The sequence below is a fragment of the Silene latifolia genome, chromosome 10 (genome assembly GCF_048544455.1).
Source record: "Silene latifolia isolate original U9 population chromosome 10, ASM4854445v1, whole genome shotgun sequence".
Taxonomy (NCBI): domain Eukaryota; kingdom Viridiplantae; phylum Streptophyta; class Magnoliopsida; order Caryophyllales; family Caryophyllaceae; genus Silene; species Silene latifolia.
The window spans coordinates 41725750-41750015 of NC_133535.1; the positions used below are offsets into that span (position 1 = coordinate 41725750).

The window sequence follows — 24266 nt, forward strand, 5'->3', positions numbered from 1 at the left end:
AGGTGTATAGGATGCAACCTTAAAGTTTTGTAGATCCTGAAAATCCTGACAAAGTGTGCAAGCTTAAGAGATCCATTTATGGTCTTAACCAAGCATCAAGAAGTTGGAACCATCTATTTAATCATGTTATAAAAGAAAATGGTTTTACTCGAAGTGTTGAGGAACCATGTTTATACATGAAGTTTAGTGGGAGCAATGTTGTGTTCCTAATATTGTATGTGGATGACATACTGCTTATTGGAAATGACATTCCTATGTTGTCCTCCGTCAAAAAGTGGCTGGGAAACCATTTCCAAATGAAGAATTTAGGAGAAGCACAACACATATTAGGTATCCGGATCTATAGAGATAGACCCAAAAGGATATTGGCATTAAGTCAAGAATCTTATATTGACAAGGTTCTTCGACGCTTCAACATGGACCAGTCTAAGAGAGGCTTAATTCCTATGGGTAGTGGGATAATTTTGAGCAAGTCTCAATCACCCACCTAACCCGAAGATGTTGAACGCATGAAGTTGATTCCCTATGCTTCCGTTGTTGGATCAATCATGTATGCCATGATATGCACTCGCCCAGATGTCTCATATGCTTTAAGCATGACAAGTAGATATCAAGATAATCCAGGTGAGAGTCACTGGATAGCTGTTAAGAACATCCTTATGTACTTGCGAAGGACTAAGGATTCTATCTTGGTGTTTGGAGGAAACGCCGAGCTATGTGTTAAGGGTTACATAGACTCGAGCTTTCAACCAGATAGAGATGACATGAAATCCCAAGGTGGACATGTTTTCATTCTCAATGGTGGTGTTGTAAGCTGGAGAAGCTTCAAGGAAGTTATGATTGCGGATTCAACTACGGAGGCTGAGTACGTTGCAGCATCAGAAGCTTCCAAGGAAGCTGTGTGGATTAGACAATTCATGGTGGGGCTAAACATAGTTCCTACCGCCAAAGATCCCATTACTCTCTATTGTGACAACAATGGGACTATTTTCCAAGCTAAGGAGCCCAAGTCTAGTAATAGATCTAGACATGTACTCAGAAAATTTCATATTATTAAAGATTTTATTGAAATAAAGGAAATTGCGATTTGTAAGGTTGGGACAGATAACAACTTAGCTGATCCTCTTACCAAGCCTTTATCGCAGGCTAAACACGATGGACATGTTGTTGCCATGGGCCTTAAACGTATGCCAAATTTGTACTAGATTATTTGATATGAAATAAAATGTTGTTTTATTTGATCATATATGATAATCGTATTTGTCTTTTAAATTTTTATTACTTTGTCATAGCCAAATGGGTTGTTGAGACAATATTGAACCCCATTAATGTGAGCTACATTGACATAGTAATCGCCCATAGTTACTTATATGAGGTGACGTCTCGAAGTAGCTAGAGTGTGATGTGATTGATGGCTAGTTCAAGTGCCATGGAATCATGAGAGATGACTAGTCGATCACATAGGCAGACTGTATGGGACACTCTGTCGGGCTTATGACCGCTTATAGAGTTCGGGAAATTTTTATAGCCTTGTCATGGCGAGAGCTACTATACTATTCTTATAAGTCGATTCTTTGACTAAAAACTGTTCGCGTAAGTGTTGGAGCTTGTGTCCTCCAGTTAGTGCGGATAACGTCATTGCACATACACTTGTACGGACAAGTGGGAGCTTGTTGGGGTTGGTGTCCTTAACAGTTAGTGCAAGGACTTATAAACCTCTAAAAGGATCAAAGGGCATACTTTTGGTATTATTATCAGTTGATCCACGTTTATCAATAACGGTTGGCTTGCTAGATAAGTTTGACGTTATTGTCATACAGATGGCGGTGATCAACTGGTCCCTAAAAGTCACACCTATAGGATACGTTTGAGTGATGTGACGGTATGAAAATACAGTCATGTAGATGCCAAATTTGACTAACCAGTTAGTCTGAGTTATTTGACTAATAATTAGTCAAAATGTGATGTTGAGATATTATATTTAATACGGATTAAATATCATGGGCTAAAGGCGAATTAACCAGTTAATTCGTAAAATTAAATATAAGCGTTTTATATTTAATTAAATGTATATTGAATATAATTATACAATACTGTTTTGTCGGACATGTATTAATAATTCAACTAACCCGTATTATTAGTTGATGCCTTAATTTCCGATAACCGATAACAGTTTATAATGAAACCGCGTCGTATACACTTAGCGAGCTATGGACCGGATCACGAGTTTAAGTAAAGAGGAAATGAAAAGCCCATTTCTCTCTTACTCACTCGGTTTGGTAGTATCACATAGACAAAAGGGGAGTTTTCTCCTCTTGTCTAACCTAATTCATTTGCTAATCAAAATTAGGGTTTTGGGAATTGTGCCTCTCAGAACTCGGATCTCACATCCAACACAACTCACAAAAACTATCCTCTCAATATTGCAAAGGCAATTAGAGGATTTGATCTAGCACAAGGGCATAACTCGGACATCTTGGGTGCAACGATTAGGAGGAGATCTAACTTGATCTCTCATTGCCTTTTGCACTAGGACCGAAGGTTATTTCTATATCTTTATCGTTTCATTGTTATTTTCGTTTTATGACTATAAACTACATATAAATTTTGCGTTATAATCCTACAATTAAAGGGTAGTATACGGATATTGACCCACAAGTGGTATCAGAGCGAGGCCACGTAAATTTTTATATGTGTTTTTCATCAAACGATTGTTGAAACGATGAATTTTGGTTAAAAAAAATGTCACGGCTCACATTTTTTTTTACTCGGCAGAATTTTTTTCTTGCTGCGTTTTTTTGTTGCTTTGTGCCTTGGGAACCGTGTCCATGTACACGGTTGTTGTTTGTTGTTTTGTTTTGTTTTCATTTCGATCTTTGCATTTTGTATTGTAATCGATATTCATTGCAATATGTTAAAGATCGATCAAAATGATTGCGTAAAATTTCGTGTGGCTAATTTCTTTTAGAAAACCGTGTGGCCTTCTTGTTTTACGGCCTGTTTTTCTGTTTTTTTTTCATTGATTTGCGTGCCACAAGTTTTTGTTAGATCGTTTGATCTCTTGTTTTCAATCGTTCTTCACATGTTGTAATTTTAACCGATAATTATTGCAATATGTTGAAGATTAACAATTGTAGTGTGATTTCTATACGGATTAGATTAAAATTACAATTGTGTTTTATCAAACCGTTTTGTTTTGATCTTTCATTGCTCTCGTTTGAGCCGTGTAAAAAAAAAAAATTTTTTTTTTTGGCCTTAAAGGCTCTCGGCTTTTCAGCATTCTATAAAAAAAAAAAAAAAAAAAAAAATTTTTTTTTTTTTTTTGCCACTGGTACTGTTCACGTACAGCAGTACAGAAGAAAAAAAAAAAAAAAAAAATTTTCTGTTTTTTCTTTTTTTTCGGCCTTTATAGCATAAAACGTTTTTTTTTATGCTCTCGCTTGATTAGTGAAACGGTTCACACACGTCAAATAAAGTTACTTTAAAACGATTTATTGTAACGGATTATCTCGGATTAAAATTAACTTGACTAAAGCGGTTTTGTCATGTAATTTTAATTATCTTTGGTGGTTTGGATAAAAATTTAACATAATTACGGAATTATGTCACGAATAAATTTAATTTTTAGTTGATGCATTTTATTTATCGTTAATTTTGAATGTTTTGAATGCCTTTTATTACGTATTTATTTAATTTTGCAAACGGTTGTAACTTAGTGTGGCCTTAGTAGAACGTGTTACCGTAATGATGGAACACGGTCTTGGTTGTATTTTGAGATCTCGTATCTCCATTTTTATTTCTTTTAATTACAGTTTTTATTTAGAATGTAAATAGGTTTATATTTGTAAATTTTAATTGTAATTTTTGAGAAGACCAAAGATGGAGACCGGATGCTCACTCCCGCTACATGGATCAAGATGGAACATCAAGACAAGCTTCTCGGGTCCAACGGTGGATTCCAAAGTTGTTTTATGTTTTATTTTACTAGGATAGGCCACACTAGGAATTTTTATTTACGTATCGCATTCATTTATTTATTTTTCGTAACGATAATATGCATCATATTCCGCCTAAAAATCCAAACCACCTAATTATTGCATGAAAACTGACACATTTAGAGGTCACGAGTTAGTTTTCATTGACATTCTCATGTCACACGACTTTAAGCCATCATCTAAATTGATTCATTCACGCAGACGCTAGTTATTCGTTCACTTAAAATGAATTATAATTAAGTTGATGGGATCTTCCTCGTATAAACCAAAATTGAGAACGGTCTTTATAGGTCAAACTCCAATGAGTCCCTTCTTCGTCGGTAGGCATACTATGACCCCTTCTACGTCGGGTAAGTTGGAACCGATTGACTTATTTTATCTCAACACTATGGTCACTCGTACGATCCTGTGACTATGGTGGACTATAGATAGGATTTACGGAAATCTATCGACCAAGAGTTCTTCCGGAAGAATTAGCTAAACAGTTGGCTTATCAATTTACAGAAATTGAGTCTTGGGATCACTTGTATCATTCTTGAGGGAGATCAATTATGCAAGTGCATTGAGTCTACATGTTAAAATTAATTTTAAATAGACTTAAATCACCTCGATGAGTTGCTTATTTCGTTTTTGTTTTTCTTTCTTTTTCAGTGTAGATCACGAACTTTTAAACTGCTAAATAACAAATGGCTGGTTCTACTGATAACCCAATGCCAAGTGCCACATTGGACCGTGAGTCCTGGCTTTCGGATCTTCATGAATCGGATGAATCGGTCTACTCGATCAAGAATGATGGATCCAACCCGGAGACGGGAGGCGGCATTACGGAATGCGCCGCTGCGATGGGAAGCTCAAATATCTATTAGAGCCCCTCCCGCAAACCCAGTCCCACGGCTAGAGCTGCTGAAATCACCAAGTTTAATGATTTCTGTATGGAAGCGGGTGCGATTAAAAACGTTCTCATTTTTGCAATGGAATCAAATTTGCAGAAACGCTTCATAGCCCATGGTGCGAACAAGATTTTCACCACGCTCACCAAGGAATTCTCGAAAGCACCGAGAATCGTGACCTATGAGCATACCACTCGCTTCTTTGATGCGAGACTCCAGAAGGGCCAACCGGTTAGCCCACACATTCTCGGCATGATTGAGAATGTCGAGAAGTCGGAGACTTTTGATTGTAACATCAGCGAGAACATTGTTATCGACCGCATGCTTCATTCACTCCACGATGGTTTTTCGCAATTCAGAGCGAATTACTATATGAATGATTTGAAGAAGACTCCCCATGAACTGCACTCCCTTCTCGTACAGACCGAGAAGGACATGAAGTTCAGTGGGAGCTTGAAACAGGATGTTCTCGTTGTGTCCAACAAAGGGAAAGGTAAGGGCAAAGCTCGGGCAAACCTAGCGAGAGGGTAAACCGAAGTTCAAGAAGTCGGGTTCAGGTAAGAGTGGTCCTGGTGAGTCGAGCAACTCATCAGGCACGACAAAGAGCAAGGATGGTAACATGGAGTGTCACCATTGCCACAAGACTGGGCATTGGAGCGTACATGTCCCTTATACCATGAGGACTTAAAGGCGGTCGTGTTAAACCTGTTGGTATGTCTTCTTCCTCTTCTACTTTTATTCATATGATTGAGATTAACCACGCAAGTTACGGAACTTGGGTACTTGATACTGGTTGTGGTTCTCATCTGTGTAATCATGTGCAGGGGCTCCGAAACATCGAACCCCTCGTAAAGGGTGAGGTGGACCTGCGTGTTGGGAATGGAGCAAGAGTAGCTGCCATCTCAAAGGGGACATATGTGATCCAGCTTCCTAGCGGATTTGAGTTGTCATTATATGACTGCTATTATGTACCTAGTCTTTCGAAAAACATTATTTCAGTTTCTGCACTTGACAAACTTGGTTTTTCATTTGTAATAGAAAATAATGCTTGCACTTTCTCTTTACACGATATGATTTACGGCAAGGCAGTCTCCATGAACGGAATTTATGTTTTAGATCAGACCACTGAAATATTACACGTATTGAATAAAAAGTTAAAGGTTGGTGACAAAGATCAAACATATCTATGGCACTGCCGTATGGGACACATTAATGAGAAACGCGTAAAACAGCTCATCAAGCATGGAGCTATCTCGGCCTTTGATTTTCAATCATTTGGCACGTGTGAATCATGTCTCATCGGTAAGATGACTCGTATTTCCTTCAAAGGTGTTGGAATGCGCGCTGCTGACCTATTAGGACTCATACACACGGATGTATGTTGACCTATGTCAATCACCGCACGAGAAGGCTATAGGTATTTCATCACTTTCACGGACGATTTAAGTAGATATGGCTATGTCTACTTAATGAAGCACAAAAGTGAATCGTTTGAGAAATTCAAGGAATACCAGAATAGGGTACAGAACCTATTGGGTAGAAAGATTAAAACACTACGTTCAGATCGTGGTGGCGAGTATCTTTCTCACGAGTTTGATCATCACCTTAAAGACTGTGGGATTTCCTTACAGTTAACTCCACCTGGAACACCTCAATTGAATGGAGTGTCCGAACGGAGAAATCGAACCTTACTTGATATGGTTCGATCCATGATGAGTCACACGGTTTTACCTGATTCATTATGGGGTTATGCTCTTTTGTCAGCCGCTCTAATACTTAACCGAAGTCCGTCTAAAGCTGTTGACAAGACTCCATATGAACTATGGAAGGGAACGGTCCCTAACTTGTCCTTTATATGGGTTTGGGGCTGCGAGGCTTATGTCAAGTGGAGACACGAGGATAAGCTCGGCCCGCGATCGGTCAAGACATTCTTTATAGGTTATCCTAAAGGAACCCTTGGTCATTACTTCTATTCGCCAACCGAACAACGTGTTTTTGTTGCGGCTAGTGCGACATTCTTAGAGAAGGAATTTCTCGAGAATGCAGAGTGATAGAACCTTCGACCTGTCGGAGGTTCCAAAACCAAATACCGAGCAACTATTGGAGGAACCTATTCCTTCAATCCCGGCTGCGGTTAACATTCCTGAGGAACCTAGGAGGTCGGGAAGAGTCTCTATTCCTCCGGACAGATACATCGGTATGGTCGAGGAACATGACATAGATGACGTTCTACTCTTAACGAGTAGTGAACCCGCAACCTATAAAGGTGCCATGACCAGTTCTGACTCAAAGCTATGGCTTGAGGCCATGCAATCCGAGATGGACTCCATGTATGAGAACAACGTGTGGGATCTTGTTGACTTACCTGCTAAGGTTCGTCCCCTTCAATGCAAATGGCTTTACAAGATAAAGCATTCTGTGGAAGGTCAACAAGATATCTACAAAGCACGACTAGTTGCTAAAGGTTTCACCCAAGTGCCAGGTTTGCACTACGATGAGATTTTTGCACCCGTAGTCATGCTGCGTTCCATTCGGATTATCTTAGCGATTGCCGCTTTTCATGACTATGAAATTTGGCAAATGGACGTGAAAACCGCCTTCTTAAACGGCTTTTTGGAGGAAGAGTTGTACATGGTACAACCCGAAGGTTTCATCGATCCACATCATCCTAAGAAAGTATGCAAACTTAAGCGTTCCATTTATGGACTTAAGCAAGCATCAAGGAGTTGGAATCATCGCTTCGACCAAGTGATAAAAGAAAATGGATTTACTCGATCTGTCGAGGAACCATGTCTATATATCAAGTCGAGTGGGAGCAAGATTGTCTTCCTAATATTGTATGTTGACGACATACTCCTGATTGGGAACGACATACCTCTCTTAACTTCGGTGAAAGTATGGTTGAAAAACCATTTCCAGATGAAAGATCTGGGTGAGGCACAACGAATTCTGGGCATCCGTATCTATAGAGATAGATCACGACGGATGTTATCTCTCAGTCAGGAGTCTTACATAGACAAAGTCCTAGAGAGATTCAAAGATGACTAACTCCAAGAAGGGGTTTCTTCCTATGGCTCCAGGGGTGCATTTGAGCAAGTCTCAGGCACCAGAGACACCGGAAGAGAAAGAGCGCATGGCACGGATTCCTTATGCTTCGGCTATAGGATCAATCATGTATGCCATGATATGCACACGTCCCGACGTGGCATATGCATTGAGTATGACAAGTCGATTCCAACAAAGACCCAAGTGAATCACATTGGATGGTGTCAAGAACATTCTTAAGTACCTACGGAGGACTAAAGATTGGGCATTGACTTATGGAGGCGATCAAAAGCTATGCGCAACCGGTTCGCAGATGCTAGCTTCCAAACGGATCGAGATGACTCGAAATCTCGATCTGGATTCGTTTTTACTCTTAATGGCGCTGATCACCGGAAGAGTTCCAAGCAAACGATTCTGACAAAGAGATTCTACGACGAGTCCGAGTACTATGCCGCGTCTGAAGCTACAAAGGAAGCGATATGGATGCGTCAATTCTTACATGGACTATCCGTAGTGCCTAGTTCGAATGACCCGATCACCATCTATTGCGACAATAGTGGTGCCATCTTCCAAGCTAAGGAGCCAAAGTCTAGCAACAAGTCTAGACATGTACAACGGAAAGCTCATCTAATCCGAGATTACGTGGAGCAAAAGGAAGTAGTGATAGAAAAGATTGCTACAGATGATAACATAGCAGATCCTCTCACTAAACCATTACGACAAGATAAGCATGAAGGGCACGTTAATTCCATGGGAATTAAACGTGTTCCTAAGTTGTAGTACTCTTTTATGGATCAGATTCATTCCCTTTTGTACTCTATACAACATCATCGTTTTGATATTTATATATTTTGTTTTTCATGTGGAATTGTGCGACAATTTTTGAACACCACAAAGTGAACTGAACGAACATTATATTTTTCAGTCCTTAATTGCCCACATGAGCTGATAACTCTGGCAATTATTTTGTGACGTTGGTTGATGGTGGGTTCAACTAGCCATAAGTCAACAGGTTGACTGACCAATCACAGAGGCGATTTATACGGATATTTCGTAGGACACAATTGTGACATCGACGTGGAGTCCTAAATGTTTTATAACATTCGGTGCCCGGTCGTGGATAGGACTTCCATGGTGATCCTAAGAGTCGATTCTTTTAACTATCGACTGTCTCTTGAGACTAAGGCAGATTTTGGGTGACTTTGGTTTCTTTCTCACGGTCATCCGTAACAGGGGGCCAAGTAGATTTTTTCTGGGTCATTTCATGCTGTGCTTAGATCGGAAGGAGTTCGAGTTGAAGGAAATATTCAGCCTTTATCAGTACTCGATATTTCTCGGGGCCACTCGAGGAGTCAGAATCGAAATGCATGGCCATGCTCGGATACGGATTCGTTTTATCGCTTAAGTTACTCTCTAGTCGGGAAACCACTCTAGATCCGGATCGATTGTAAAATACGACCTTTGCGGATCCGATATCCGCAAATTGTTTTACATTGAGTGGGAGAAATTTTAAATGAATATGAGAATCGGTTATCGCACATACACTTGTACGGACAAGTGGGAGTTTGTTGGAGCTTGTGTCCTCCAATTAGTGCGGATAACGTCATTGCACATACACTTGTACGGACAAGTGGGAGCTTGTTGGGGTTGGTGTCCTTAACAGTTAGTGCAAGGACTTATAAACCTCTAAAAGGATCAAAGGGCATACTTTTGGTATTATTATCAGTTGATCCACGTTTATCAATAACGGTTGGCTTGCTAGATAAGTTTGACGTTATTGTCATACTGATGGCGGTGATCAACTGGTCCCTAAAAGTCACACCTATAGGATACGTTTGAGTGATGTGACGGTATGAAAATACAGATCATGTAGATGCCAAATTTGACTAACCAAATAGTTCGAGTTATTTGACTAATAATTAGTCAAAATGTGATGTTGAGATATTATATTTAATACGGATTAAATATCATGAGATAAAGGCGAATTAACCGTTAATTCGTAAAATTAAATATAAGCGTTTTATATTTAAATTAAATGTATATTGAATATAATTATACAATACTGTTTTGTCGGACATGTATTAATAATTCAACTAACCCGTATTATTAGTTGATGCCTTAATTTCCGATAACCGATAACAGTTTATAATGAAACCGCGTCGTATACACTTAGCGAGCTATGGACCGGATCACGAGTTTAAGTAAAGAGGAAATGAAAAGCCCATTTCTCTCTTACTCACTCGGTTTGGCCGAGTATCACATAGACAAAAGGGGAGTTTTCTCCTCTTGTCTAACCTAATTCATTTGCTAATCAAAATTAGGGTTTTGGGAATTGTGCCTCTCAGAACTCGGATCTCACATCCAACACAACTCACAAAAACTATCCTCTCAATATTGCAAAGGCAATTAGAGGATTTGATCTAGCACAAGGGCATAACTCGGACATCTTGGGTGCAACGATTAGGAGGAGATCTAACTTGATCTCTCATTGCCTTTTGCACTAGGACCGAAGGTTATTTCTATATCTTTATCGTTTCATTGTTATTTTCGTTTTATGACTATAAACTACATATAAATTTTGCGTTATAATCCTACAATTAAAGGGTAGTATACGGATATTGACCCACAGTAAGATGGCACAATTTTAGAGTGACTTTGATTTGTGTTCTATGACCTTCGTAATTGAGGTCAAATGGGCACATTTTGGGTTATAATGAGCTGTGGCTATGCGAAGGGAAAAGTGCAATAGGAATTGTCCACCCCTTGTCAGGGTTATCTTATATCTCAAGGCCACTCGAGGAGTAATGAACTGGAAATGCGTGGCCACGTTGGAAAGGTATCTACGGTAGATAATTCCGGTCAGACAGTTATTCTCCAGATCGAGGAAACCACTCATGATATGATCAAATGCAAGTACGACCTGCAAGACACCTTGCATTGAGTGGGAGATAGTAATAGGACAAGAGAATTGGTGACGCACACTTGTCGCGGACAAGTGGGAGATTGTTGGAGGATGTGTCCTCGACAATAATGCGATCACATGTTTAAATCTCATAGAAAGAATGCATGAGGGACTGTTATATTTTTATTGTCAACTGGCCACATAAATCAGTAATGGTTGGCTGACTAGAGTTTGACATTACTGTCGTATGACGGTGGTGATCAGTTGATCCCTTAAGGTCATACCTCTAGGGTAACACTCTTAATTGATCAATTAATTAATTGTATAATGATACAAGTTAATTAATCCTTTAAAATCGAAAATGTGTTTTATTACTGAAACTTTATTATTTTTTATTGAAACAATTATAAATAGAATGAATAATGTATTATAATTACAAGGTGTTGTGAATTCTAATTAAATGGTCCATTTTAAGTATATTTAATCATGTATTGCTATTTGTGTTATTGTATGTGATTTATTTTGTATGTAATGATTTTTAATAAGTTAAAAATGCATTACATAGTCACATGTCTAGTAACATGTCACATATGTCAGAAATTACAATTGACAAATCACAAACTTAAAATGGAATCTCATTTTACATATAGAAACCGGTTTTTTCCATGGGTAGGGGACAATTGTGCTTTTGTCTTAAATGTTTAAGACAACTTAATTAAGCTCGGTTAGGCATGCTTAACCTACATTTCTTGTGAAGAACATTTGATAGGAAAAATGAGCATGCATTGGCCTTGGGTAACCCAAGGCACCCGACCCCTCTCTCCTCTTCACTAAATAAGAATTGCTTTTCTTATTTACATTTTCATTCCTAATGTTTCTACTAGATGTCTTAACAAACATACTCCAAAATTATTTTAAGATAGAAAATAAAACGTCATTGAAATACTAATATTGAGATCTAATTACTACTAGTAGTAATATAATTATATTAGTCTTTTTAATGGAACATATACTAAATTTCAAGTAACTAAATTAGTATATGTATTAAGGGTGATTATCTTGGTACAATTCCTTGAGGAGTATATCCTCCCATTGGGTCTAAGTTCATCCTTGGAGCACTCGAATTTTTACGAAGACTAATTTGGTAGGAGACCAATTAGTATAACCGTGAGGCACTCCTTTGTAAGCCGATTGATTTCTTCTTACTTTGTCCTTTTGTTATGCATGCATAAGATCTAGTTAGTTTATGACTAAACTAAATTTAAATAGTTATTAGAAATGTCTAATAAGAGGTTATTGAATCTTACACCAAGCCCACGTCAATACCCATGGATCGAAATCATCAACTCACGGAATCCGAGTCCCCTATAATACACGACCCACAGCCCTATAGATGCCTCGTGGGCCGTCTTGTCTACCTCACCATCACCCTTCCTGAACTGGTATATTCGGTCCATATCCTTGCCCAGTTCATGCATGCTCCACGCACCGACCATCCGCAAGCCGCTCTCCAAGTAGTACGCTATTTGAAAAATAACCCGGGCCAAGGTCTCCTTCTTCCGTCTAATACCGACCCGATCCTACACGCATATTATGACTCCGATTATGCGGGCTGTGCAACAAGTAGACGATCACTCTCCGCCTACATAGTTTTCCTCGGTGGTGCTCCTATTTTGTGGAAAATGAAGAAACAATCAGCGGTCTCTAAATCATCAGCTGAGGCTGAATATCGGGCAATGGCATATACGGTATGTGAAATCAATTGGCTAAAATGCCTCCTTCAATCACTCGGCATTTCACACAACAAACAGATCGAGCTCTCATGCGATAGTCTATCGGCTCTATACATAGCACGCAATCCGGTTTTCCCTGAACGCACTAAACATATTCATGAGGTGGATTGCCACTTTATTCGGGACGAGATCGTCAAAGGCATTAATAAACCGAGTTACGTCCACACTAAAGTCCAACTAGCCGATATTTTCACCAAAGCCCTTGGTCGCATATCGTTCGACAACTTATTATCCAAGTTGGGCGTTTCAAACTTACACGCGCCAACTTGAGGGGGTAATACGAGAGCCTTGCTCAAAGGCTCTAACGGCTCATTCTGTGAATATGGCAACTATTCTTTGCCTTGCTTAAAACGATTTTCTAGTTGTTGTATATCTTTCGTTTCCGCTTTTACACTTGTATAGCCGAGTATATAAACTCGAGTCACAGCTTTTGTATAGACACAATTCAGTTTAATTCAATAATATTGACATAATCTTTCCAACTCTCTATATCTTGATAACACGGGCACCACACTAGTCGTAAATAAAGGTAGCTCGGGCGGGGAGTTAGACAAGTTTAACGTAGTTTTATTTCATAAATAATCAAATTAAAATGGTCTGACCACCAATACTAGTTATAATGTGAAAGACGGATACAACAATAAACTTATGGAAGCATTAACAATGTGCGTCTATTTGGGAATGATGAGTTTAGTCCATCGAAATCCTTGACTTTGCATGAAACGATCTCCTAAACCAAGATGAGCCATAAGTAGCCAGACAATGGTTATGAGCTCACCACCTCTGCTAAGTTGTGCAATGTGTGATCTCGGCGAACATCGAGTGGCTGTATAAGAGAGTAGTTCAACCCATACCTTGCTTGTTACCTCCCATTGTTTGTCCCCAAACATCTTCAGTCTTTCAGCTAGATAACATGCATCAAACAACACCGAGTTTGCTATGTCGCCCTTTGGCACCCCTATTTTACTTCGAAATTCAGCTTCCTTTACCGCTTCTTCACAAAATTCCTTGAACAATTTTTCCTCTCTTTCACGCTCACCATCATCCAGTTCCTTTGATTTTGCTGGAAGAATTAGTTCATATATAATTTTCTTAATCTTGGTTGTTATGTGCTTAAACCAAGGATCTAACCTCTCCTTGGTGTACTTTTTGGCCTCTGAACATGTATCTTTGAATCGAAAATGTGACAATCCCATTACAGGGGATGTTAGTGCTTGTTGCCTAAGTAGAAGGTACGACATATAATCAGACAACTCTTTACTTACACGACGATAATCTCCTTCTTCATTGGTAGGAAGTTCATCACTTAGATTATAACGATAGTAACATATGTCGGTAGCAAGGTGCCAAGTAAGTACACTTGCATCGAAATCAAGATCAACTGTCCATGGATTTAAGAACTCGGAAGCTAAAAAATAGTCGTTTTGAAAAATCAAGTTTCCTCTAGATGAGCATACCTCCTTGGCTCCTTCCAAGTCTTTTGCTAGACTTGATTTAGTTTTCAACTCGTCAACAATGAACTTCATCACTAGTTGCTTATCAACTGGGACGCTTGTGACATAAATCCATCCGGTGATTAAGTCTTTGATTCGCTCAATAAATACATATTTCATGAATGACGGAGTTTCTCTAAAACAACATGTCAACAAGTTGTACCTAGAGATAGATTCAGACCATCGATTGTGAGAAGTCTTTTTTACTCTTCTCGACAAACTATGAAGCGATTGCATTAGAGATTTCATTATTTTTGGAGTATTATCGCTGGATATGAGAATGATCCACCAATCAGATAGTACAAGCATAATAGCTGCACACAAATCCAGGGTTATGGCACCACCAAGCAAGGCAAACGTGACAACCACGTCGAGACCTTGATAATTGCTTCTCTTGTAGCTGATAGAGAAGAGCACTAGGGATGTCACCACCGCTAGAAAACAAAGTACTCGAGCATACGCTTGTTTCCTTTGCAACAAAAATGCTTTTGTATAGAGTATATCATACACTAAATTGAGCTCAATCTCAATGATTCTGATAGCCTCTGAAGCGGGTTTTTTGAGGAAAAACAGACGACTTTCTTCTCGATCCTTCAAGCTTAAGTAAGCATCTGCTAGAAGGCCTTGCACTTTCATGTAACAGTTATGTGCATCTCTTACCATATCATCATTTTCCTTCACATCATTCCAATTATCAGATGATGATGTTACATAACTGCTTTCGTCTGTGCTACTCTCGCCTCTAATTCCCGCATCTTTGAGAGTAACAGGAATATTTGCACTTTTAGCGGAATAGTACTCTTCCATCAACCTAGTGTAGTTCGGCGAGGTCTCTTCAGGTTTTCGGGTAATTGAGTCTCTTATATTTTCGACACTGGCAGAATACAGAGCGCATGTTCGCTCAATGTATTTCACACATCCGTCAATAAACATAAGCATAGTTGGCAACAAAAGAGCCACGCTTTTACTAGCAAAAGCGCGGTAAAATACATAAACAGTCAGACCCAGCTGGGTTACCAACTGAAGGGCGTGCCTATGCCAAAGCTCATTATCTTGGAGAGCGAGAGCTGTTATTGTGTCAGGACCTCCAAGATGTAATAGCAGAAATGGGGCCCAAAATGCGAGTAATTCCGCATTTTGGGCCACCTGGCATCCCTGGTTAACACGATCCGAATCACCAGGAAACTTGTTTTTGGAGATCAACCCAATTGTGTAGAGTGCAACTGCATCGGCAGAGAGGTATAGCAGCCACATGAAAAAGTGCAGTAAACCGTTCCCGACACTTTTTCGACGAGGTGCAAAAATCATTAATATAACTTGAATTAGGAGACTTGTGAGCATCAACACATGAATTTCTTTTGTTTGCCATAAATGTTTCCACCCTGTTGGGTTTCCTTCAGTTGAGTGATACATTTTTTTTTGGTATTTTTAATGTTTATGACATTATTTTACTCATGCTAGTAGTGTTTCCTCAAATTTAAAATATGTTAGCCCTCACAACAAGTAAAGAAACACTCTTCCTGTTCAAGTCATTTGTTTATCTTTTATATTCATTGCGAGAGATATTTTAATCAAAAGATTGAAACAGAGGGAGTATGTTCTATAACTACCTTGCACGTTTAGCATTTTTATTTATGTTACATTGAGTGCTACTGAATTAAATTAATATTCTTTCACTTGTTGTACTGTTGAGAAAGATGTCTGAGAGCTTTTGTCAAAGCTAACTTAACAATTGATTTCGGAATACTCTATTCTATCACTCTTACACGTTAACGATATATACTCCCTCCGACCAGTCCGACCCAGATAAAAACACTTAATATAAACGCAGGGGCGGACGTAATAAACTTCTATAATAACAAAAATATCACATTCGATTAGTTGTCAACCACCAAAGAGAACGTAAAACCCAAATAGTAGGAAAAGTAGACAAATTAAACACAACTTCAAACGTAAAGATAAGATATATAGTGGCCAATTAGCAAGTTGTATTGTTCACAATTTAGATTAAATAATGGAAAGATTATAATAATACAACGATAAAGATTGCATGGATATGGAGTCTCATAGAAGTAGAATAACTCAAAGTAAACTACATGTTTGGATATATTTATCAAATGTTTAGTTATTCATATTATAATGGATATACACATGCATTATGAACGAGAATTCTTATCTCCGCAATTATTATACTCCGTACATTTCTTCATAGGTAACCCGTAATTTTGAATCGAATTTTACTTTTTATTGGTAAACAAGGCACATATCCTTCTCTTATTTCAAGTGTTAATACACTCTTAGGAGAAGAGCACAACCGATTTAATTTACCGAGATCGTACATTGTTTATGTTGAAAGAGTTTTTGTTAATTATTATGCCAAAAGTACTTTATTATGCCAACAGTATTTTTGTTTTAAGGGCTCCACCTACTTAATATCTTAAGAATGAGAGTTAACTCAAATGGTAAGACCTCTCTTACTCCAACCGTGAGGTTGTGAGTTTGATTCTTACCTGGGATATAATCGATCATTTGAAAAAAAAAAAACTTAATAACAATATGGCTTGATTATTAGTGATTGACATACTTTATGTAGTCACAGATCACAAATATCAATTTGCAAGTTAGGCACCTAAAAAGAAATTAGGAGATTAAAACTAATAAAATATTTTAATTTAGAAATTATATATTTGATATAACTTTGGCTGCATTTTATAAAAATAAGATGAATGGACCATTCGTTGTTATAATGTCGGTCTGTTATTTGTTATATACATACAATTTTACTATTGCAAACATCGAGATAATACGTGATATTTTAGCAACTGTTTATAAAACGTAATATTACAAAGTGGCCCGTGCATGGCACGGGCATTAAATCTAGTATATACATAAAAGAAAGTTTTTTCGAGCGATCTGAGAGCGTCCACATCATCAAAAATCAATTTAGGAAAGTATAATTTTTGATGTAAAAAATAAAGTGGACAATCTTTTATTATTATAAATGTATATTTCCTAAATTATATTCAAGTGATATTTCCAATTTTTATGTCAAACTTTTACATTTCATTTGACAAAAAAATATCGTTAAAAAAATTATGAAAATAATATAATTAGCTTTGTGGTAAAAAAATGCTATCATTAGAGTATAAATTTCATATTATTTGCACATATTAAAGATGGTGTACTCCTTAATATGTAAAATTGTGTACTTTTTAGTATGTTTTGTCCCACATTGGAAAATAAGTGGGTGTGGCGAATATACTACATATAAATAGTAGAATTGTCCCACGTCGAAAGATTAGTATAAGGTAGCTATGATTATAAATAGGAGACATATTTGGAACTTATGTATCAACCCAAAAAATTTTGAGTCTCATAAATATTATTTTAAAGAGCTCTCTTAAAATTTTCTATCATTATCTCTATGATATGATATAAAAAAATAAAGTGGAGATTGATGATAATTAACTACCCGGAAAAGAGTTAAGAACATGAACAAGAGAAGCCAAAATCACTTAATATTGGTGTCACATAGGCAACCTATAATGAACAACATTACAACATACACAAAGTTAAAGCACAGTACAAAACAAAGGGTTTTACTAATGGTAGTCTCCTAACACAGTACAAAACTAAAGATTTTACTAATGGTTGTCTCCTGAATGCACTAATAAAGCGTTAATGAGTGGTTAAATGTACGATGTAGAGATCCTTATCTAATGATCGAGACTAAGTGGTTTTACCTTAAAAAAAAATGTATATAATAGTGATTTTTTTAAGAAGAGACATTTACTTCTTGTTATGTTATATCTTTCACATTGAAAAATAAAGTAGGCGTGGTGAACATACTACATTTAAATAATTAAATTATATATCTCACATCGAAAGAATAGTATACTGTAGGGTGATTCTATAAATATAAATAGGAGACATCCTTAAAACTTAGGTATTAACCTAAAATTTTTAGATACAAAAGATATGTACTTCTTAGTATGTTATATGTCCCACATTGAAAAGTAATATAAGTGCGGTGAATATACTATGTATAAATAGGAGTCATCCTTGAAACTTAGGTATCAACCCAATATTGTCTTATAGAGAGCTCTTAAAAGTTTCTAAAAGTTTGTTCTCATCGCCTAATAATCTATAAATGGTTGGTAAAAAGTTTATGAAAAAGAATCTATAAATGGTTGGTAAAAAATTTATTTGTACTATTACTGTTCTTAGAATATGTTATTTGTAGGTGTGGTGTATACTACGTATAAATAGTAGAGTCGACCCACATCGGATTAGCATAAGGCGTGGTGATCTTATGGTTATAAATAAAAGTAAGAGTTTGTATTATTGTCCCTACCATAATGATTACCAATCTAAATTAATTATCCCGTTGGAACACACGGGCGTTCAACCTAGTCTAGTATATATATAAAAGAGGCTTTTTTCAGGCAATTCTAAAGTCTCCCACTATTCTAAAACACCTAAATAATTTTAAATTAAATTAAATTAATATTATTAAAACTAAATCTTAAAATTATTTTAAAAGTTAAAAATAAATCTTAAAAGATAGAGAATTTGATAAAATGTCATATTTTAGTGAGATAGAATTCTACATTAACTTAAATTGGCTATATGTCTAAGGAGTCCATATTAAAAAGATGACCTATAAATACATACATTGAGTTTTCTTTGCTTTGCTCAATTTGTGTGTAAATTGTGGTACAATTTGTGCAAAAAACCCTCCATATGGCGCACTCTTCGTATTCATGACATTGAACTACCGGAAGTGGAATTAGACGATGAGGACAAACGTCACGGTAAAACAAAAATGTTTTTCAATGCTATTGATCGTTGCACAGATAGTTTAATCGATCTCGATATCCGGGGTTTTTGCCCTCCAGACGTTTTTTCCTACGCTATATCTCGGTATGCTATGATTCCTCATTTTGTTGTTCGGTTTATTAACTCTGCTACTGATTGTTCAATTTTATATTTCAGATCGAGTCAACTTAAACGTCTCCGGCTTGCATGTTGCCGTGACATATCTGCGAATGCAATGATAGAAACACTTGGAAAGCTAAGTTTTGTTAGTTTTCCTTTCTCTAATTAGCTCCTCTAGAGAGTCTTACATATTTTATTGTTTGCATGCAGATGGAATATGTTATTCAATCTTCATGAAAAGCTTCTATAGATTTCTTTCAAGGTAATTTTACTATTGATTCATGATATTCTAATTCATGGATGGAGCCGAAATCTTAATTCTCTTATTTGTTTATCTCTTTTTTTAAGTTTTATGATATTATTTCGTTTGCGTTGTTAACAAACTAAGCTCCATGATAGTAGCTTTGTGTTTGGTTAAGGTCTCGCAACCGCTTGGAACCCATGACTTATACTACTCTGTATAATAGTTTTACCTACGGATCATAGTGTTATGTGTATCATGGCAAATTTTAAAGATTCCTAAAACGATAAGGATTCGTATACATCAAATTTTATTATAGACTTTCGTTTGTAATATGGCAAATTCTCATTTAAAAGGTGGATATTTGACCCGTTTGAGCATTAGAATTTGGCTTCAGGGAAGCAGCTAGCCACCAAGGCAGCACGCAAGTCAGCGTCAGCAATCGGAGGAGTGAGCCTAACCGTTTCCGTCCTGGAACCGTTGCGCTTCGTGAAATCAGGAAGTACCAGAAGAGTACTGAGTTGTTGATCAGGAAGCTTCTTTTCCAGAGGCTGGTTTGGTTGTATCGTTTGAAGATACTAATTTGTGTTCTATTCATGCTAAGAGGGTTACTATTATGTTGTCCCGTCGGATTCGCCGCGAGATAGCTTAGGGTTTTTAAGTATTATCGTAGTTTTATTTATTTTGTTGAAACTACATGTGATGGAATGTAGTAGTTTCTAGGGTTTATGTAGTAATCGATGTAAAAAAGCTTTTAGCTTCTGGAATGAAATGAAATGAAATCAAGTGTTTTTGATTTTCAATCTTGCCGTTGTTTCTCATTTGTTTGTTTTAGTTTGGTTAATTAGATCTGAAATGTGTGTTTCTTTTCCTTCATTTGTTATAATTTCTTCGTTTCAATCATTTATTTACTTTTGATTAAAATATATTCACAAAAAAGAGGTAAACAAATGATTGAGACGGAGGGAATAATTGATTATACGGAGTATTATTTAGGATTATAATTAGATCTGATATGTGTGTATGGATTGTTTGTTTAAATACAAATTTGATTACGAAGGGATTACTTGGTATAAGAATCTAGGTTTTTGACTTCTCCGTTTGATTACTGACCCCTTCTTTAATAAGGCTTGTGATGCTTTCGTGCATTAGTATGCTCTTAAGATAATTGTGTCACTAATTTGCCGACTGAAATGCACAATAATCAGTATTTTGAGTCACCAATGATTCCAAACCACCATCCTTTTACAAAAACAAATAATATTTGAGACTAAAACTCTTAAGATAAAAAGTAAAATATTTAAATAATCAAGATTGAAATCTTATCTCATTAAAACTAGATAAGCGTGGGAATTTTAATGATATATAGAACAACTCAAATCTATCTAATGTTTACATTAGTTTATGTTATTCTATATCTCCATATATTCGACAGAATTACGGTCTAAATAAAACATCTATATCTTAATCGTCTCATAGATCTTCATATATAAACCTAGATCTTGGTTGTGCAAGATAACGCCATATGGCTTTAATTTTTCCTAATGCATTATTTTTTTTTTTTTTTTTGTGTTGATCTTATTAACTACATACTATAGCCCTATTTGATTATGCATCGGTTTTCGTAAATTCTAAAATTGATTACCAACTCTTATGCAGGAGTTAAGAAAGTAAAACTCTTAGAAAACTAATGTTAAGAAAGTAAACATAACTTCTCAATTGCGAAGATACAATTAGAGGCGAGTTAATATTATAACCCGTACAACGTACGGGCACAAAATCTAGTATATAATAAGCACAAGTGGTTTAATGGTTATGTAGTTGATAAATCGCGAAAGTAGTAATTAAACCCCTTAACTTTAGTCAATGGAGAAATTAGGCCCCTTAAGTTTGATATATAGCAATTAAGCCCCTTAACTTTCATCAAAAGTGCGATTAAACCTTATTTTATAAATTTCACTAAATTTGGATCATAAAATCAATTTATAATTCATTTTATTAACTACAAAATATATATATTTTTTAAAAATAAGAAATTTTGCATTGCATATTAAATTTTAAGAATTATTTCTTATAATTTTACAGTATTTAGATAATTTATTATACATGTAAGAATATATTTTCACTTTTATACCACTTACTAAATATGTATTTAAAAATGTTCATCAAAAGTTAACAAATTGTGTAGAAATTAGTAAAGTTGATATTAGTAATTTTAGGTATTTAATAAAATTTTATAAAATTAGAATAAAATTATTTTGGTTTAAATACTTGAGAAAATTTATAAAATAGGGTTTAATCTCACTTTTGGTGAAAGTTAAGGATCTTGATTGCTAAATATCAAACTTGAGGGGCCTAATCTCACCATTGATCAAAGTTAAGGGGTTTCATTAATATTTTCGCCGTTGATAAATTATCTAGAAGTTTGGAGTTCGAATCGTGTTGCTAACATTTTTTTGGCTAAATTAAAAACAACAATGATAGACATGGGCTGATGGGCGAAGCCCAAATAACAAAAAATTTAGTTAACTAAAATTGTATAATGGCAAAATCGAACCTGGTACCTTCCAGCTACGCAAACACATCTCTACCAACTGATCTACTATAGCTAGTTATGATACTAATAAGTACTTCTGTCCCGGTCATTTGTTGTCCATTTCCAATTTGGGGTGTCTTCGTCAATTGTTGTTCTTTCTATTTTGAGAATGAATTTGATGAACAATTTGATCATTCACACTCAATTTGTTGCACTTGTCATTTAGTAATTGACTCATTCCTCCTTCCTTGGTCTTTGTGGCAAAACCAAAGGACAACAAATGACCGGGACAGAGGGAGTATTTATTTTAAGAGTTTATGGTGGGCACCTGCCCACCCGGCCTCCCCTAAATCCGCCCCTGTATAAACGGATGATTTAAATCAAAAGTAACAATATTGGGCCCATAAGGCCATAACATAAATCGTCATTACATGGCTCATCTATTACCCCATAATTATATCATCTTTATCCTTAATTTTTCCCTCTTTTCTTAAATGCTCTATATTACTTTTGATATAGGTCGGAGGGCGTTGGTAGTTTGATGCTATGCTCAAGTTGTCATGGGTGGTGCTCTTGTAAAACAAAAAAGTTGTCTTGCATGGAGCGACATATATAACTCAATGATTGGAAAACATATTCTACGACAACGTACATGTTATATCTTATGTAATGATCAGTTCTTCCATTTATTTGATAATAATCCTTTAAATGTTTGAGGTAGAGTCTGTACAAAAAACAAAGCTAGTCGCTTTCTTCCACAACGACTAGCGCTAGTTTGCAAACATGGGAAAAAAGGCCGAATGCTGGTAGTAGTAGAATGTCAGCAGATATTGGAGAATATTACGGTATATCATATTATACCGTAATCGGAATAATATAATATTAGGAATAAACTTATTATTATGTAGCCTATAATAGTTGATACAATTTAGATCTCGAGCGTACTACAAATATCGTGACAATGTAATCATTTGAGACACGAACGAACTATTATCAATAACAATTACGATAAAGTATTATGACTTCCGCTCTCTTTATTTCCCAATATGGTATAAGAGCCCAAAGTTTAGTCCTGGGTTGTGAGGCAAAGACGGGTCCGAAAAGCGACGACGTTCCCGTCCGACGAAAAACTGGGCTACTATTTAGCAGGTCTGAAAAGTGACGACGTTCCGCCTGACGAAACATGTTCGAAAAATTGCGGCGTTCATGTCGACTGATCGAAAGAAGACCTTACATGTGACGGACATGTGAAGAATCACATGTAGGTCTCCCACATCGGAGAAATAGAGAAGAGTGATCCCCCTTATTAACCCCAAGGGGCTACTCCCCCCATTGGCAATTGGTTTTGGGAGGGAACCTCTTTGGACTTGTAAAGAGGACACTCTCTCCTCCTTGACGGGCGCGGCTCAGGCCCATGTGCGTTTCTATCGACGTTCCTGTCTAAAATTTGAAGATCGAAGACCGAAGAAGTTGAATGTTTTTTTTAAATTACCCTCTCCCGCCCTTTTGGTTAATTGTTGTCCTTTAATTTTGGCACAAAGACTAAGGAAGAGGAGGAGGGCCAATTACTAAATGACAAGTTGACCTTAGATGGCACATGGGCCTGGCCGTACCTATTGAGGAAATGAGAGTTTCCACTTTACATGTCCAAAGAGGTTCCATCACAAAGCCAATTAGCAATGCGAGGAGTAGCCCTTGATTTATCACTACACTTATCTCTTTCTTCGATGTAGGAGACCTACATGTGATTCTTCACATGATCAAATTGAGTGTGAATGATCAAATTGTTCATAGTAAGTTCATTCTTAAAATTAAAAGGACAATAATTAAAATGAAATAAGATAACAAATGACCACACGATGGGAATATGATTAGTTACTGAGTGAGTGAGTGAGTGAGTGTGTAAGTTACTCCCTCTGTACCGGTCATTTGTTATCCTTTTCCATATTGGGGTGTCTCAGTGAGTTGTTGTCCTTTCTATTTTAAGAATGAACTTGATGAACAATTTGATCATTCATACTCAATTTGTTCCACTTGGCATTTAATAATTGGCCCATTCCTCTTTCCTTGATCTTTGTGCCAAAACCAAAGGACAACAATTGAACGGGACGGAGGGAGTATGAAAGATCATCTTACGGTGTCCAACCAAGTTACGTAAAAAGATACTCCGTAACTGGTTAGTGGAATCAGATCTTTACCAAAACACACAAATCTAGCAAAAGATAAAGAAGAGACAGGCAGCATAAGTGGTTGAGTGGCATGGAAGTTAGTATGAAATTACTATGTGAGAAAGCATGATATAAAAGTGCATTAATCAGAAGAAACCCTACACTTACCAGTCTTCACTAATCCCCCAAATTAAACAACCTTTACTAATTACCATTCTATATCCATCTATTTACAATTTCGTCATGGTAACCAAACCAGCACTAA

At 36.7% G+C, this 24266-nt stretch overlaps 1 protein-coding gene across 1 annotated transcript; it reads right to left on the minus strand.

Moving 5' to 3' along the window:
• Nucleotides 1-13237: 13237 nt before the first annotated feature.
• LOC141608956 (uncharacterized) lies at nucleotides 13238-15530 on the minus strand. Its single transcript, XM_074428255.1, has one exon. It carries the CDS (start codon nucleotides 15457-15459, stop codon nucleotides 13297-13299), a length of 2163 nt encoding a protein of 720 aa, XP_074284356.1. The 5' UTR covers nucleotides 15460-15530; the 3' UTR covers nucleotides 13238-13296.
• Nucleotides 15531-24266: the final 8736 nt, after the last annotated feature.